General features: G+C 40.7%; 1 protein-coding gene across 1 annotated transcript in view; it reads left to right on the forward strand.

Annotated features, from left to right (window-relative positions):
- ART3 (ADP-ribosyltransferase 3 (inactive)) overlaps positions 1-13526 on the forward strand; it is a 44820-nt gene that overhangs the window by 25938 nt on the left and 5356 nt on the right. Inside the window, exons 3-8 of the mRNA XM_022599525.2 lie at positions 7659-7691; positions 8547-8579; positions 9586-9615; positions 11422-11454; positions 12070-12102; positions 12727-12759. Of these exons, the coding sequence (XP_022455233.2) occupies positions 7659-7691; positions 8547-8579; positions 9586-9615; positions 11422-11454; positions 12070-12102; positions 12727-12759 (195 nt within the window). The remainder of the gene's footprint in view (positions 1-7658; positions 7692-8546; positions 8580-9585; positions 9616-11421; positions 11455-12069; positions 12103-12726; positions 12760-13526) is intronic.

The following is a 13526-nucleotide window of genomic DNA, read 5'->3' on the forward strand; positions in this document are numbered from 1 at the left end:
ACCCCTTCAGGCTATGTTCAAGCCGCCAACCCCAGTCCTCTCCCTGCGCTCCGTCCAAAACCGAAACCCGAGCTTCAGCTCGCAGCCCCGCCCGCCCGGGCGGGTGAGCAGACAAGCCTCTCGGGCTGGTGAGTGCCGGTCGGCACCGATCCTCTGTGCGGGAATCTCCCCGCTTTGCCCTCCGCACCCGTCGCTGTGCACTACTCCTCGGTCCCGAAGCCCCCCCCTCCGCCTCCCGCAGTCTCCGCCCGCGGAGGGGCTTCCTAGTGTGTGGAAACTTTTCCTCCTTCACAGCTCCCTCCCACTGGCGCAGGTGCCGTCCTTATTCTTTTGTCTCTGTTTTTTCTTTTTTTCTTTTGCCCTACCCAGGTACGTGGGGAGTTTCTTGCCTTTTGGGAGGTCTGAGGTCTTCTGCCAGCCTTCAGTAGGTGTTCTGTAGGAGTTGTTCCACGTGTAGATGTATTTCTGGTGTATCCGTGGGGAGGAAGGCGATCTCCGCGTCTTACTCTTCCGCCATCTTCAAGGTCCCCCCCCCCATTTTAATTATAATATGTCTTGGTGTTGATCTGTTTAGGTTCATCTTATTTGGGACCCTCTATGCTTCCTGTACCTAGATATCTGTTTCCTTCTTTAGGTTTGGGAAGGTTTCAGCCATAATTTCTTCAAATATATATATATATATATATATATATATATATATATATATATTTTGGCCTTGCCATGCAGCTTGTGGGACCTTAAGTTTGGCACGTTTTATATCATCCCATAGACCTCGTATATTGCTTTCATTTTTTTTTTATTTGTCTTTCTGTCTTTTGTTCTGATTGGGTGATTTCCATTATTCTATCTTCCAGATCACTTATTCGTTCTTCTACATTATTTAGTATGCTATTCATTGCTTCTAGATTGGTTTTTATCTTGGTAATTGAGTTGTTTTTGATTGGCTCCTCTTTATAGTTTCTAATTCCTTGTTATAGTGATTCTGCATTTCTATCAATAATCGTTCTTAATTCATTTAGCATTTTTACTACCTCCTTTTTGAACTCAGGGTCAAGTAGAGTGAAGAGGTCTGTTTCATTGTTTGTTCTTTCAGAGGATTTCTCTCGTTTTTTAATTTATTTAAAAATTTTTATAACTTTAAAAAAATTATTTATTTAATTTATTTATTGTTGGCTTCATTGGGTCTTCATTGCTGCACACAGGCTTTCTCTAGTTGCAGTGAGCAGGACCTGCTCTTTGTTGCAGTGTGTGGGCTTCTCATTGTGGTGGCTTCTCTTGTTGCTGAGCATGGGCTCTAGGTGCGTGGGCTTCAGTAGTAGTGGCGCACTGGCTCAGTAATTGCGGTTCGTGGGTTCTAGAGCACAGGCTAAGTAGTTGTGGTGCACGGACTTAGTTGCTCCGCCACATGTGGGATCTTCCCGGACCAGGGCTCGAACCTGTGTCCCCTGCCTTGGCAGGTGGATTCTTAACTGCTGTGCCAGCAGGGAAGCCCCTCTCTTGTTCTTTTAACTGGGACCAGTTCCTGTGCTTTTTAAATTTTACTTAAATTTATGCCTCTATAAATTTAGGAGAAACAGTTATCTACTGTGGTCTTGAAGGGCTGGTTTTTATGTGGGAGCATTCCTGAGTAGACTGTATGAGTCCAATAATTTTGGTGCAATGGCTGCTTTTGGTATGGATGCTAGCCGCATCTTTCCTCAGAGCGTTATCCCCTTGATAGGGCATGTGATTGGTGTTGTGGTGACCAGAGCCTGCACTGGATTTGGGTGGGGCCTCCTCTTTGCTCCATGGAGTCCCATCCCTTTCTTGCCTAGTACTAGGCTGGTGCTGGGGGCTGGGGTGTTGTGACTGCAGGAATCAAGGTGATTGCGTTGCCACCTGGGACTGGGGCTGCCTCTATGGTAGGGCTCTCCCAGGACCTCTCTGCCCCAAATGCGGCTCCAAGCTGCTGTGTGAGGTGGGCAGAACTGGAGCCCTTCTGCCAGGAAAGGAACATCTGAGTACTCCTCACGTGTGATTATCTGATGCTGCCTGTCACATACTGTGCACACCAACAGAGATGACTGCTGGAGCCAAGCCCTGCCATGCGTGCTGACAATGAGCTCTGGTTTGGCCCAGATCACACCCCAGGCCCTCTGGGCTGTTTCTGCACAGCTACACAGAGTCCTCTCCCAGGGTCCATCTCCCTGAGTTTCAGTGCCTAGCCACTGCAAATACTAGCAGCCCCACCCAGCAGGCCTTTCAGGCTGGGAAGTGCAGCAAGGTGGAAGCTGTCAGCACCAGACTCTCTCCACTCAGCTCCACCCTGATTGCTAGCAAGCCATAGTAAAGGGTTAGGTTAACTGTTGAGGAGGACATTTAGTATCTGAAGAGAGAATTCGTTAAACAGACAGATAAATTTTCTCCTAATTTTTTCAGACTAATCATATAATCATAAAGTGTTAGCTTGGGGGGGCAGAGTCAAGAGGGCAGTGTGGGAAGATGCCGAGTTAGGTCTCCCCACAACTAGGGTGCCTGCTGGCCGCTGATGGGGGACCCTGATGGCCAAGGAGATGGGAGAAACCCCCAAGTGAACAGGTAGGACGTGGGGGGACTGAGGGGGGAAGAGAAGTGGAGGCCAGATTGGCGCCCCTGAGGCCAGGGAGATCAGGAGAGGCAGGCAGAGGGGCCCTCCAGGAGGATTGGGAGAGGAGCAGAGGGCAATTGCCCACCCACTCAGGCCCGAGGAGCCTGCTGAGCTCCCAGGCCAGTCCCCTGCCCTCCAAGCCCCCCGCCCCCGGCTGCATTGGTCCTGGGGGCATAGGAAGGAGGCCGGGGAGATCAGGAGAGGCAGGCAGGAGGGGACCTCCAGGACCAGAGGAGCGGGAGAGGAGAGGAAGGCGTTTGTCCCTTTCACTCAAGCCCAGGAAACCTGCTGGGCTCCCAGGTGAGGTCCCCCACCCTCTGAGACCAGGGGTGGGGGGCACGCCTGGGCCCCTTCTGTTCCGTTGAGCCTAAGCCCCACCTCCTACAGACCCCAGGGCCTTTTCCAGCCCTGTGGGTCCTGAGCACTGGCCCCACCCAACACCCAAACCTTACCCTTGCTTAGGCCCCACCCTCCAGAGTCAAGGCGTTTACACCCCTTTTTTTTTTGCTTTTTTCTTCTTTTCCCTCCTCCCCTCTTTTACTACTGTGGTACTGTTGTACCTTCTGGTTGTTGTTTCATCTATATTTTAATTTTTATATTATTTCTAATGTATCTGTTAGTTTCCTAGTCTAATTTTATTTTTTACTTTGCTACTGTTCTCTTTTTTTTTTTTTTTTTTTTTTGCCACCCCACGTGGCCTGCAGGATCTTGGTTCATGAGCTGGGGGTTGGGCAACAGCTCCTGTGGTGGGAGCTCTGAGTCCTAACCACTGGGATAACAGAAACCTCAGAGAATATTCATCAGAGTGAGGTCTCATGGAGGTCCTCATCTCAGCACCAAGACCCAGCTCTACGCAACAGCCTACAAACGCCAGTGTTGGAAGCCTCAGGCCATACAACCAGTAAGACAGGAACACAATCACACTCATTAAAAAAAAAAAAAAAAAAGAGATGGCAAAAAATAGTCACAGATGAAAGAGCAAGGTAAAAACCTACAAGACCAAATAAATGAAGAGGAAGTAGGCAATCTACCTGAAAAAGAATTCAGAGTAATGATAGTAAAGATGATCCAGAATCTCGGAAATAGAATGGAGGCATGGATTGAGAAAATACAAGAAATGTTTAACAAAGATCTAGAAGAACAAACAAACAATGATGAACAACACAGTAACTGAAATGAAAAATACACTAGAAGGAATCAATAACAGAATAACTGAGGCAGAAGAGTGAATAAGTGAGCTGGAAGACAAAACGGTGGAAATAACTACCAAAGAGCACAATAAAGAAAAAAGAATGAAAAGAATTGAAGACAGTCTCAGAGACCTCTGGGACAACACTAAACACACCAACATTCGAATTATAGGGGTCCAAGAAGAAGAAAAGAAAAAGGGTCTGAGAAAATATTTGAAGAAATTATAGTGGAAAACTTCCCTAACATGGGAAAGGCAATAGTCACCCAAGTCCAGGAAGCACAGAGAGTCCCATACAGGACGAACCCTAGGAGAAGCACACCAAGACACATATTAATCAAACTGACAAAAATTAAATTCAAAGAAAAAATATTAAAAGCAGCAAGGGAAAAACAAAAAATAACATACAAAGGAATCCCCATAAGGTTATCAGCTGAGTTTTCAGCAGAAACTCTACAGGCCAGAGGGAGTGGCAGGATATACTTAAAGTGATGAAAGAGACAAACCTACAACCAAGATTAGTCTACCCAGCAAGGATCTCATTCAGATTCAAAGGAGAAATCAGAAACTTCTCAGACAAGCAAAAGCTAAGAGAATTCAGCACCACCAAAGAAACTTCTCTAGGCGGGAAACACAAGAGAAGAAAAAGACCCACAAAACCAAACCCAGAACAATTAAGAAAATGGTAATAGGAACATACATATTGATAATAACCTTGAATGTAAGTGGATTAAATGCCCCAACCAAAAGACACAGACTGGCTGAATGGATACAAAAACAAGACCCATATATATGCTGTCTATAAGAGACCCACTTCAGACCTAGAGACACATACAAACTGAAAGTGAAGGGATGGGAAAAGATATTCCATGCAAATGGAAATCAAAAGAAAGCTGGAGTAGCTCGTATCAGATAAAATAGACTTTAAAATAAAGACTGTTACAAGAGATAAGGAGGGACACTACCTAACAGTCAAAGGATCAATCCAAGAAGAAGATATAACAATTGTAAATGTTTATTCACCCAACATAGGAGCACCTCAATACATGAGGCAAATGCTAACAACCGTGAAAGGAGAAATCAACAGTAACACAATAATAGTAGGGGACTTTAACATGCTACTTACACCAATGGACAGATCACCCAAACAGAAAATAAGTAAGGAAACACAAGCTTTAAATGACACAATAGACCAGATAGACTTAATTGATATCTATAGAACGTTCCACCCGAAAGTGGCAGAATACACTTTCTTCTCAAATGCTCATGGAACATTCTCCAGGATAGATCACATCTTGGGTCACAAATCAAGCCTCCGTAAATTTAAGAAAATTGAAATTGTATCAAGCATCTTTTCTGACCACAACGCTATGAGATTGGAAATCAATTACAGGAAAAAAAACTGTAAAAAACACAAATACATGGAGGCTAAACAACCAAGAGATCAGTGAAGAAGTCAAAGAAGGAATAAAAAAATACATAGAATCAAATGACAATGAAAATACGATGACCCCAAACCTACAGGACACGGCAAAAGCAGTTCTAAGAAGGAAGTTTATAGCAATTCAATCTCACCTCAAGAAACAAGAAAAATCTCAAATAAACAATCTAACCCTACACTTAAAACATCTAGAGAAAGAAGAACAAAGAAAACCCAAAGTCAGTAGAAGGAAATAAATCATAAAGATCAGAGCAGAAATAAATGAAATAGAAATGAAGAAAACAATAGCAAAGATCAATAAATCTAAAATCTTTGAGAAGATAAACAAAATTGATAAACCCTTAGCCAGCCTCATCAAGAAAAAAACAGAGGATGCAAATCAATAAAATTAGAAATGAAAAAGGAGAAATCACAACTGACACTGCAGAAATACAAAGGATTATAAGAGACTACTACAAACAACTATATGCCAATAAAATGGACAGCCACGAAGAAATGGACAAATTCTTAGAAAGATACAATTTTCCAAGACTGAACCAGGAAGAATTAGAAAATATAAACAGACCAATCACAAGTAATGAAATTGAAACGGTAATTAAAGCTCTTCCAACAAACAAAAGTCAGGACCAGATGGCTTCACAGGTGAATTCTATCAAACATTTAGAGAAGAGCTAACACTGATCCTTCTCAAGAGTTTGATCCTTCTCAAACTCTTCCAAAAAATTGCAGAGGGAGAAACACTCCCAAATTCATTCTACGAAGTCACCATCACCCTGATACCAAAACCAGACAAAGATATCACAAAAGAAGAAAATTATAGACCAATATCACTGATGAACATAGATGCAAAAATCCTGAGCAACATACTAGCAAACAGAATCCAACAACATATTAAAAGGATCATACACCATGATCAAGTGGGATTTATCCCAGGGATGCAAGGATTCTTCAATATATGCAAATCAATCAATGTGATACACCACCTTAACAAATTAAGGAATAAAAACCATATGATCATCTCAATAGATGCAGAAAACGCTTTTGACAAAATTCAACACCCATTTATGATAAAAACTCTCCAGAAAATGGGCATAGAGGGAACCTACCTCAACATAAAAAGGCCATATATGGCAAATCCACAGCAAGCATCATATTCAATGGCGAAAAACTGACAGCATTTCCTCTAAGATCAGGAACAAGACAAGGATGTCCACTCTCACCACTCTTATTCAACATACTTTTGGAAGTCCTAGCCACGGCCATCAGAGAAGAAAAAGAAGTAAAAGAATACAAATTGGAAAAGAAGTAGCAAACTGTCACTGTTTACGGATGACAGGATACTATACATAGAGAATCCTAAAGATGCCACCAGAAACCTACTAGAAAACAGTATGGAGGTTCCTTAAAAAACTAAAAATAGAACTACCATGTGACCCAGCAATCCCACTACTGGACATACACCCTGAGAAAACCGTAATTCAAAAAGTCACGTACCACAATGTTCATTGCAGCCCTATTTACAATAGCCAAGGCATGGAGCCTACGAAAATGTCCATCGACAGATGAATGGCTAAAGAAGATGTGGCACATATATACGATGGAATGTTACTCAGTCATAAAAAGGAGCGAAATTGAATTATTTGTAGTGAGATGGATAGACCTATAGTCTGTCATACAGAGTGAAGTAAGTCAGAGAGACAAAAACAAATATCGTATGCTAACACATATGTATGGAATCCAAAAAAAAATTGGTACTGGTGAACCTAGTTGCAGGGCAGGAATAAAGATGTAGACGTAGAGAATGGACTTGAGGACACGGGGACGGGGAAGGGTAAGCTGGGAAGAAGTGAGAGAGTGGCATGGACATATATACACTACCAAATGTAAAATAGATAGCTAGTGGGAAGCAGCCACATAGCACAGGGAGGTCAGCTCGGTGCTCTGTGATGACCTAGAGGGGTGGGATAGGGAGGGTGGGAGGGAGGTTCAAGAGGGAGGGGATATGGGGAATATGTATATGTATAGCTTTTCACTTTGTTATACAGCAGAAACTAACACAGTATTGTGAAGCAATTATACTCCAATAAAGTTCTATTAAAAATAAATACATAAATAAATAAAGTGTTAGCTTTGGATGGGACTCTGGAGGTCATGTGAAGCGATCTCCCAATAAAAGATACACATAAGGGAACTGAATTCCAGAAAAGTTAGATGTTTTATCTAGAGCTACGGCTCTTTGGTGACTATACTATGAATACAAAAATGTAATTTGCTTCCCACTAAATTATGAGTCTGATAGACTAGGAGCTGACAGATTAGATTACCAAGAGGCACAGACCAATTTGAAATCTTTACTAAGGTAGATTGTGTCTAACTAATAAAACTTTATCTTTATGTTTCAGGACTAAAAACTGCAAATTGCGTTGAGAACATCGGTAAGATATGCTCTAGAGTATTATCTCTGCAATGGGAATTTTATCAGTGTTATTTCTCACAGGAATAGGTCAGAGCCACGCCACTGTACTGTCATACTGTCAGCCATTGTCTTCTCAAGGCTGAGTTATGCTACTGCTACTACCTTTTCAGGGGGAGGGTACAGGAGCCCACCCTAAGCCTATCCCAGCCTTGCCTGTGGCTGTTCTCTCAAGTATTGCATTTGCCTTGGGCAGGCAGGGACCATGCCACTCTGACCCTAGCCTATCATTACAGGACTTTGACTCCTGAATACCCCTCCATGACTCCTATGCACACAGTTAGACTTGTATTCCTTTGTTTTGACATCTTGGGAAGTAATATTTGGGAGACTGATGAAGGATTCCTTCCCTCATCAGGGGAAAGACTGGGGAGACAGAACGGTAATGTGGTCTGTTTCCTCTTCCTCAGGGAAAAATGGAGAATATAACAAAAATAGTCTCTCTTAGAGGACCATGGAGAAGATTTGGGAAGGTAAACAGGAATTCTAAGAGTAGTCAGGAACAACATTATCAAATTAGGCTCAAAAGATCTGAACCAAAGTTGACAGGAAATGCCTTGGACGGATGCATGCTTTGGGTGGATCCTTTTGAAGATTTATTTAAATAGCTTGAAAATAAGGGTCCATTTCTAGCTGTCTTCCTGGCTAGTTTTTCTTTGAATTCTTCTTAAAGTAATTAAAATGAATCTATATCCATTCATTTTTGAGACTGAAATTTTATATTTCTCATATTGCCATATTTTGCCTGTATCTTGACCGAACCTGACATTCACATCTAAGTACAGTACTATGTAATGAAAACATGTTTGTATTTCAGAATATTTTCAACACATCAGTGTCTACAACTCTGGTAAGTATGCTCTATTTTTAAAAATAATGGATGTTTATTAGCTACACAGATGTTTAATAGCTCTTTCCTGTTCAGCAAATTCAATTCTTAGCTGACAAAAAAGAGTACTTTGCACATATGAAGGAGTAACCTGGCAGATATGCGGCGGAAAAAAGAATCCATTCTGGGGAAATTTACCCCCTTGCAAATGAGAGAGTTGGCTCTCTGGAGATCTGAACAATATGGAACCATTCTAGGGAATAAGGCTGGGCGGACCTGAAGGGCTAGGCACTCTTGACAGGTCTGAGGCCTCTTATGTATAGCTCTATTCTCAGTCATTGAGGTTAGCCTGTGTGACACCAAACAACCAGATGAAAGTAGAAAAAGTTAGTCATTTGCCTTTTTCAAGTAAGGTGATGTTTGGTATCATTTGACTAAAACATCTGGGTGATTAGACGCTTTCCCCAGCCCCTAAGTTTCCACTTACGGTGATATGGCCCAAATCACTTCTTTGCATTTAAGTTCCTTGTTATGTATTTGGCCCATGTAGCTACAATAAGTTTTTCTTTATTGAAGAGAGAAAAGTATCTGGCCTTTCCTTAAGTATGCAGTTTACCTGACGTTTGGAAGATATTTCCTGTCCTTGTGTAAAGCATTTCATGCCCCTGAGGACTTGTTTAGTAACACTTCTTATTGGCAGGGCAGCCACAAGTTTTACTGGTCACTTCACAGGGACTTCAGCTAACTCTTCAAGACAGACATTTTTCTAGCTTGTGGAGATCGCTAGGAGACTTACTGTGTATAACAGTTTCTCTTAGTAGGAGGGTCCAGAAGAATGTTCCAGCCCAATTAGCCAAGGTGCATTTAGACTGTGGCTGACACTTAAATTTAGTAGCATTAGCTTACTGGATATATCAGGTGGATCTTTATGGCTATAATTACCTGAAAATAGTTCTGTTCCAACTGTGGTAACTCCCAATTACTTTGTTCTATCATTAAAACTGGTAAGTTTCTTTTTGTAACTTAGGTGTGAAAAACCAGAAACTTGAAGACCCTGGTAAGACATTTTCATAAACTCTAGGGGCTTACATTTGTAAGACAGCTTCCTGAGGGTGGGAGCAGGTGGGCATGGTAAGGAAAAGTGGGAAGAAGGCAGAACCCACATTAGCTTACTAGTTTGGTATATAAGAGACGCTCCTGAGTTCCAGATATCCTTCTTTCTAAGGACGACCCAGCAGCTCTGTCTGTCTCCTATCTAACAATCCATAGGTCATCCCAGCGGAGCAGTTAGAGACATGACATAAGAAACTAGTTCTAGAGAATTTACTATCTTCTGCTTTAGGCTAGCTGTTACATGGATAGAGGAAGGTGTGACTAATTATTCCACAAACTCTGTAACATAGGGTGTTCATCAGGAGCATGAAAAATGGCATTTTTTCCTAAATTAAAATGATTTTATATATGTATTTCTGTTTTTAGCAATCTGAGTAACAAATGCTATTAGCTATATCCATCTGATTATTTAGTATATTCCAAAGTATGACTCATTCCCAAATTTTTTTTGTCTTTCTTAAAAATGATATTCTTCAAGGGTGCTGGGACAGAAACACTCTCATAAATTACTGGTGAGATTATAAGTTGGAACTTTTCTGGAGGACAATTTCAATAGTATGTATCACTAGCCTTAAAAACATCCATACCTTTTAACCTAGCTATAACACTTTTAGATATTTGTCCTAAGGGAATAAACATAAAAATTTGTGTACAAAATATGTACAGAAATGTTTATGCAGTGTTATGGTAGCCAAAATTTATAAATAACCTTAGTATCCAACAGTTGGGTATTGTTAAATAAATTATATCCATACTATGAAACACTAACCAATTTAAAAACCATGTTTTTGAAAAATATCTAAAGATATGAGAAAGTACTTATAATACAGTGACAATAAAAAAAGGATAAAAACAAACTCTACTCAGTACTCTGTAATGGCCTATATGGGAAAAGAATCTAAAAAAGAGTGGATATATGTATGTATATATATATATATATAACAGATTCACTTTGCTGTACACCTGAAACTAAAACATTGTAAATCAACTATACTCCAATAAAAATTTTTTAAAAGATAGGATAAAAACAGCATATGGAGTATACTATCAAATTTATTTTAAAATGTCAAACGGTACAAACTTCCAGTTATAAGATAAATAAGTACAGGGGAGGTAATGTACAACATGACTATAGTTAACAGCTGTGTGGTGTATTTGAAAGCTGTTAAGAGAATAGATCCTACGAGTTCTCATCACAAGGAAAAAAACACATTTTTTCCTTTTTTTTTTTTTTGGTATCTGTATGAGATGCCGGATGTTAATTAAACTTATTGTGGTAATCCTGTCACAATATATGTAACTCAAGTCATTATGCTGTATAGCATAAACTTATACAGTGTTTTATGTCAATTACATCTCAAAAAAATGAGAAAAATAGTAAAAAATGTATATGAGCATGTACATATATATATATAGCTAAGAGACAGGAAATATACCAAAATATTAAGACTGAATAGCTCTGATATCTGGGATTATGAAAGTTTCATTTTTAAAAATAAATCATGACAAATGTAGGTCAGAGTCTTAAAAAAAATCAACAAGAGATATTTTGCTTAATCTAGGAGAGTGCCTGGATCACTAGCCATAGTTCTCACAGTAAGTTAGGCACCAGTGGGTTAAATCTCTTTCCCTTTTCCCCAAAACTCTCAAAGCTTTTAGAGTTTTCCACTGTAAATAGCTATATAAATATAAGGTTAAATTTCCAAGCTTACTGCGTTTATCACTAAATATTTCCTATTCTCATCTTCAGGAATGAAAAGCCAGGAGTCCACAGTCTTACCTGGTAAGTGATCTTCTACTTACTCTCAGAGACTAGCTACAAGGTTAGAAGGAGGCATGAGGACGCCTAGAACTAAGGACATTACTGGACATGGAGAGTTTGAGGAATAAGTTAAGTCAAAACAGAGGGACTCTAATTATTGTGAGATTATTATGTTCCATGCAGTAATGTACTGAACAGTTTTATAATGTATCACCTTTAATCACCACTTACTACAAACCTACAAGGTATTTCTTTTGCGTAAATAAGGAAATGAAGGTCAGAGGGATTAAGCCTGTGCAATCACAGAGCTAATAACTATAATGACAATAGAGCTAAACCAAGCAGAGTCTTAGACCCAGTACTATTTCATTTAAAAACTGATGTACTGGGACTGACTGCCTTATGAAGATAAGGTTGGTCAGATAATGAAGTTCTTGAACTCCACCATAAGGAGTCTGGGCTTTGTCCAGTTAGAGAATGAAGAGCAATTGAAAGGTGTTTTTGTTGTTACTGTTTTCTTTTTCCTTTTTTTGGGGGGGTGGGTGGGGTTGAAGATAGGGGAGGTATAGACCAAAGGGAGCATTAACAATGCAAGATAGTTGATTAACACTAACCAATATTCATTTCTGTCTTCAGGTGTGAAGAGCCAAGAAGCCACCCAAATACCTGGTAAGACAGCTTTGTTTACTTTCTTGGCCAAAGTATGAGAAGAGAAGGATCCCCCCGTGTATTAAAGAGAATATTGTCATGAGATTATTATTCATTAATATTTCGCTTACTGCTGCCTACCAGTCATTCTACAAAGATTTAGCTGGGGAAGAGGGTAGAAAAGTACCTTTCCTCCCTAGTGTTCATGCCTTCCTGGAGCAGGAAAGTTAGCTCTGCTGGGGGCATGGCTGAGGGCAAGGCTGCTGGGACCTGGATGCATGCAGTCCAGCCTTAGATTCTATAGCTAAAGGTACTCAAAAGAAACTTCAACTTCATGCAAAAGCTAACTGTTAGCTTTGGCTAATAACATCTCAGCATCTAGGATCGCCAGGTAACTAAGCATAGCACTCTCCTGGCATAGAGGCAGACTTAATGAGGCACCATGGCAGAAGGCTCCTCTGAGTTTGGCATGGATTTGCACAGTGAGGGTTCATGTAGCCAGAACTTTCAAGTAAAAAGCCAGAAACTACAGTGCAGTGGGACCTTTGGTGCTTGTATCTCTTGAGTTCATGAGACGAGAAGGAGTTTGGAAATTGTACTCACTGGAACAAACTGCAAGTCACTGAAAATTTCTTTCTCACGTAGGAATGAAAACTCCAGAACCTTTTTCACTACCTGGTAAGCAATGTTAGGCATGCTGGAGAGGAAGCTGCCAATCCAGGGAGCATAGATATAATTGTCACCATTAGATACGCAAGGGAGGCTAAGTACTTTGCACAACAAGATCACGTGAGTGAGTGAAGGACCCAGGTCTCTTACCTTATGACCAAGTACCTGTTTCTTAAAACTTGTGGTTCCTCTAGTGTTTTTCCAGTATACTTATCATGACACATTTAACCTACCTTCAAGATATAACCATGAAAGCAGGTATTTAAAAAGTATGAGGCTGTTGCTGAGGGTGGGGCCTTGAGTTTCTGTGGCCAGAGAAACTGAACAGTATGACTCCTGTCAAGTCAAAAGGGCCTCAGAACTCACGCTTACAGGGGAGGAAAAAAATGAAACGGCCCTCAAACTTAATTTTTTTCCTGAGACAAGAAGAAGTTAAAAAAAAAAAAAGTGGACATTATCTAATATTTTACCAGAGAGCTATGGACAGTAATAAGACTTGTCTAGGCCTCAGAATTGTCATCTTTCAAAGGTGGCTAACACATGTCATGTTACCTTATAGGGATATCTGTAAGGACTATAAAAACACAAAATCTCAGGGCGCAAGCCCCTATCTAATGGTTCAGTCCTGCTTCCGAGCTCATGTAGTGTTTTGAAAATAATTTGTGTTAGGTTTTGTTACTATGGGATGATCATCTGTTAAGGAAATTAGATTGTTGGCATCTGCTAAATGACAGCCATCCGCACAGTACTGAGTTTGCCTCACATTGCTGCCTTTG

Source organism: Delphinapterus leucas, chromosome 5 (assembly GCF_059928025.1).
Source record: "Delphinapterus leucas isolate spDelLeu-1000000601 "Yukka" chromosome 5, BTC_Dleu_Yukka2, whole genome shotgun sequence".
NCBI lineage: Eukaryota > Metazoa > Chordata > Mammalia > Artiodactyla > Monodontidae > Delphinapterus > Delphinapterus leucas.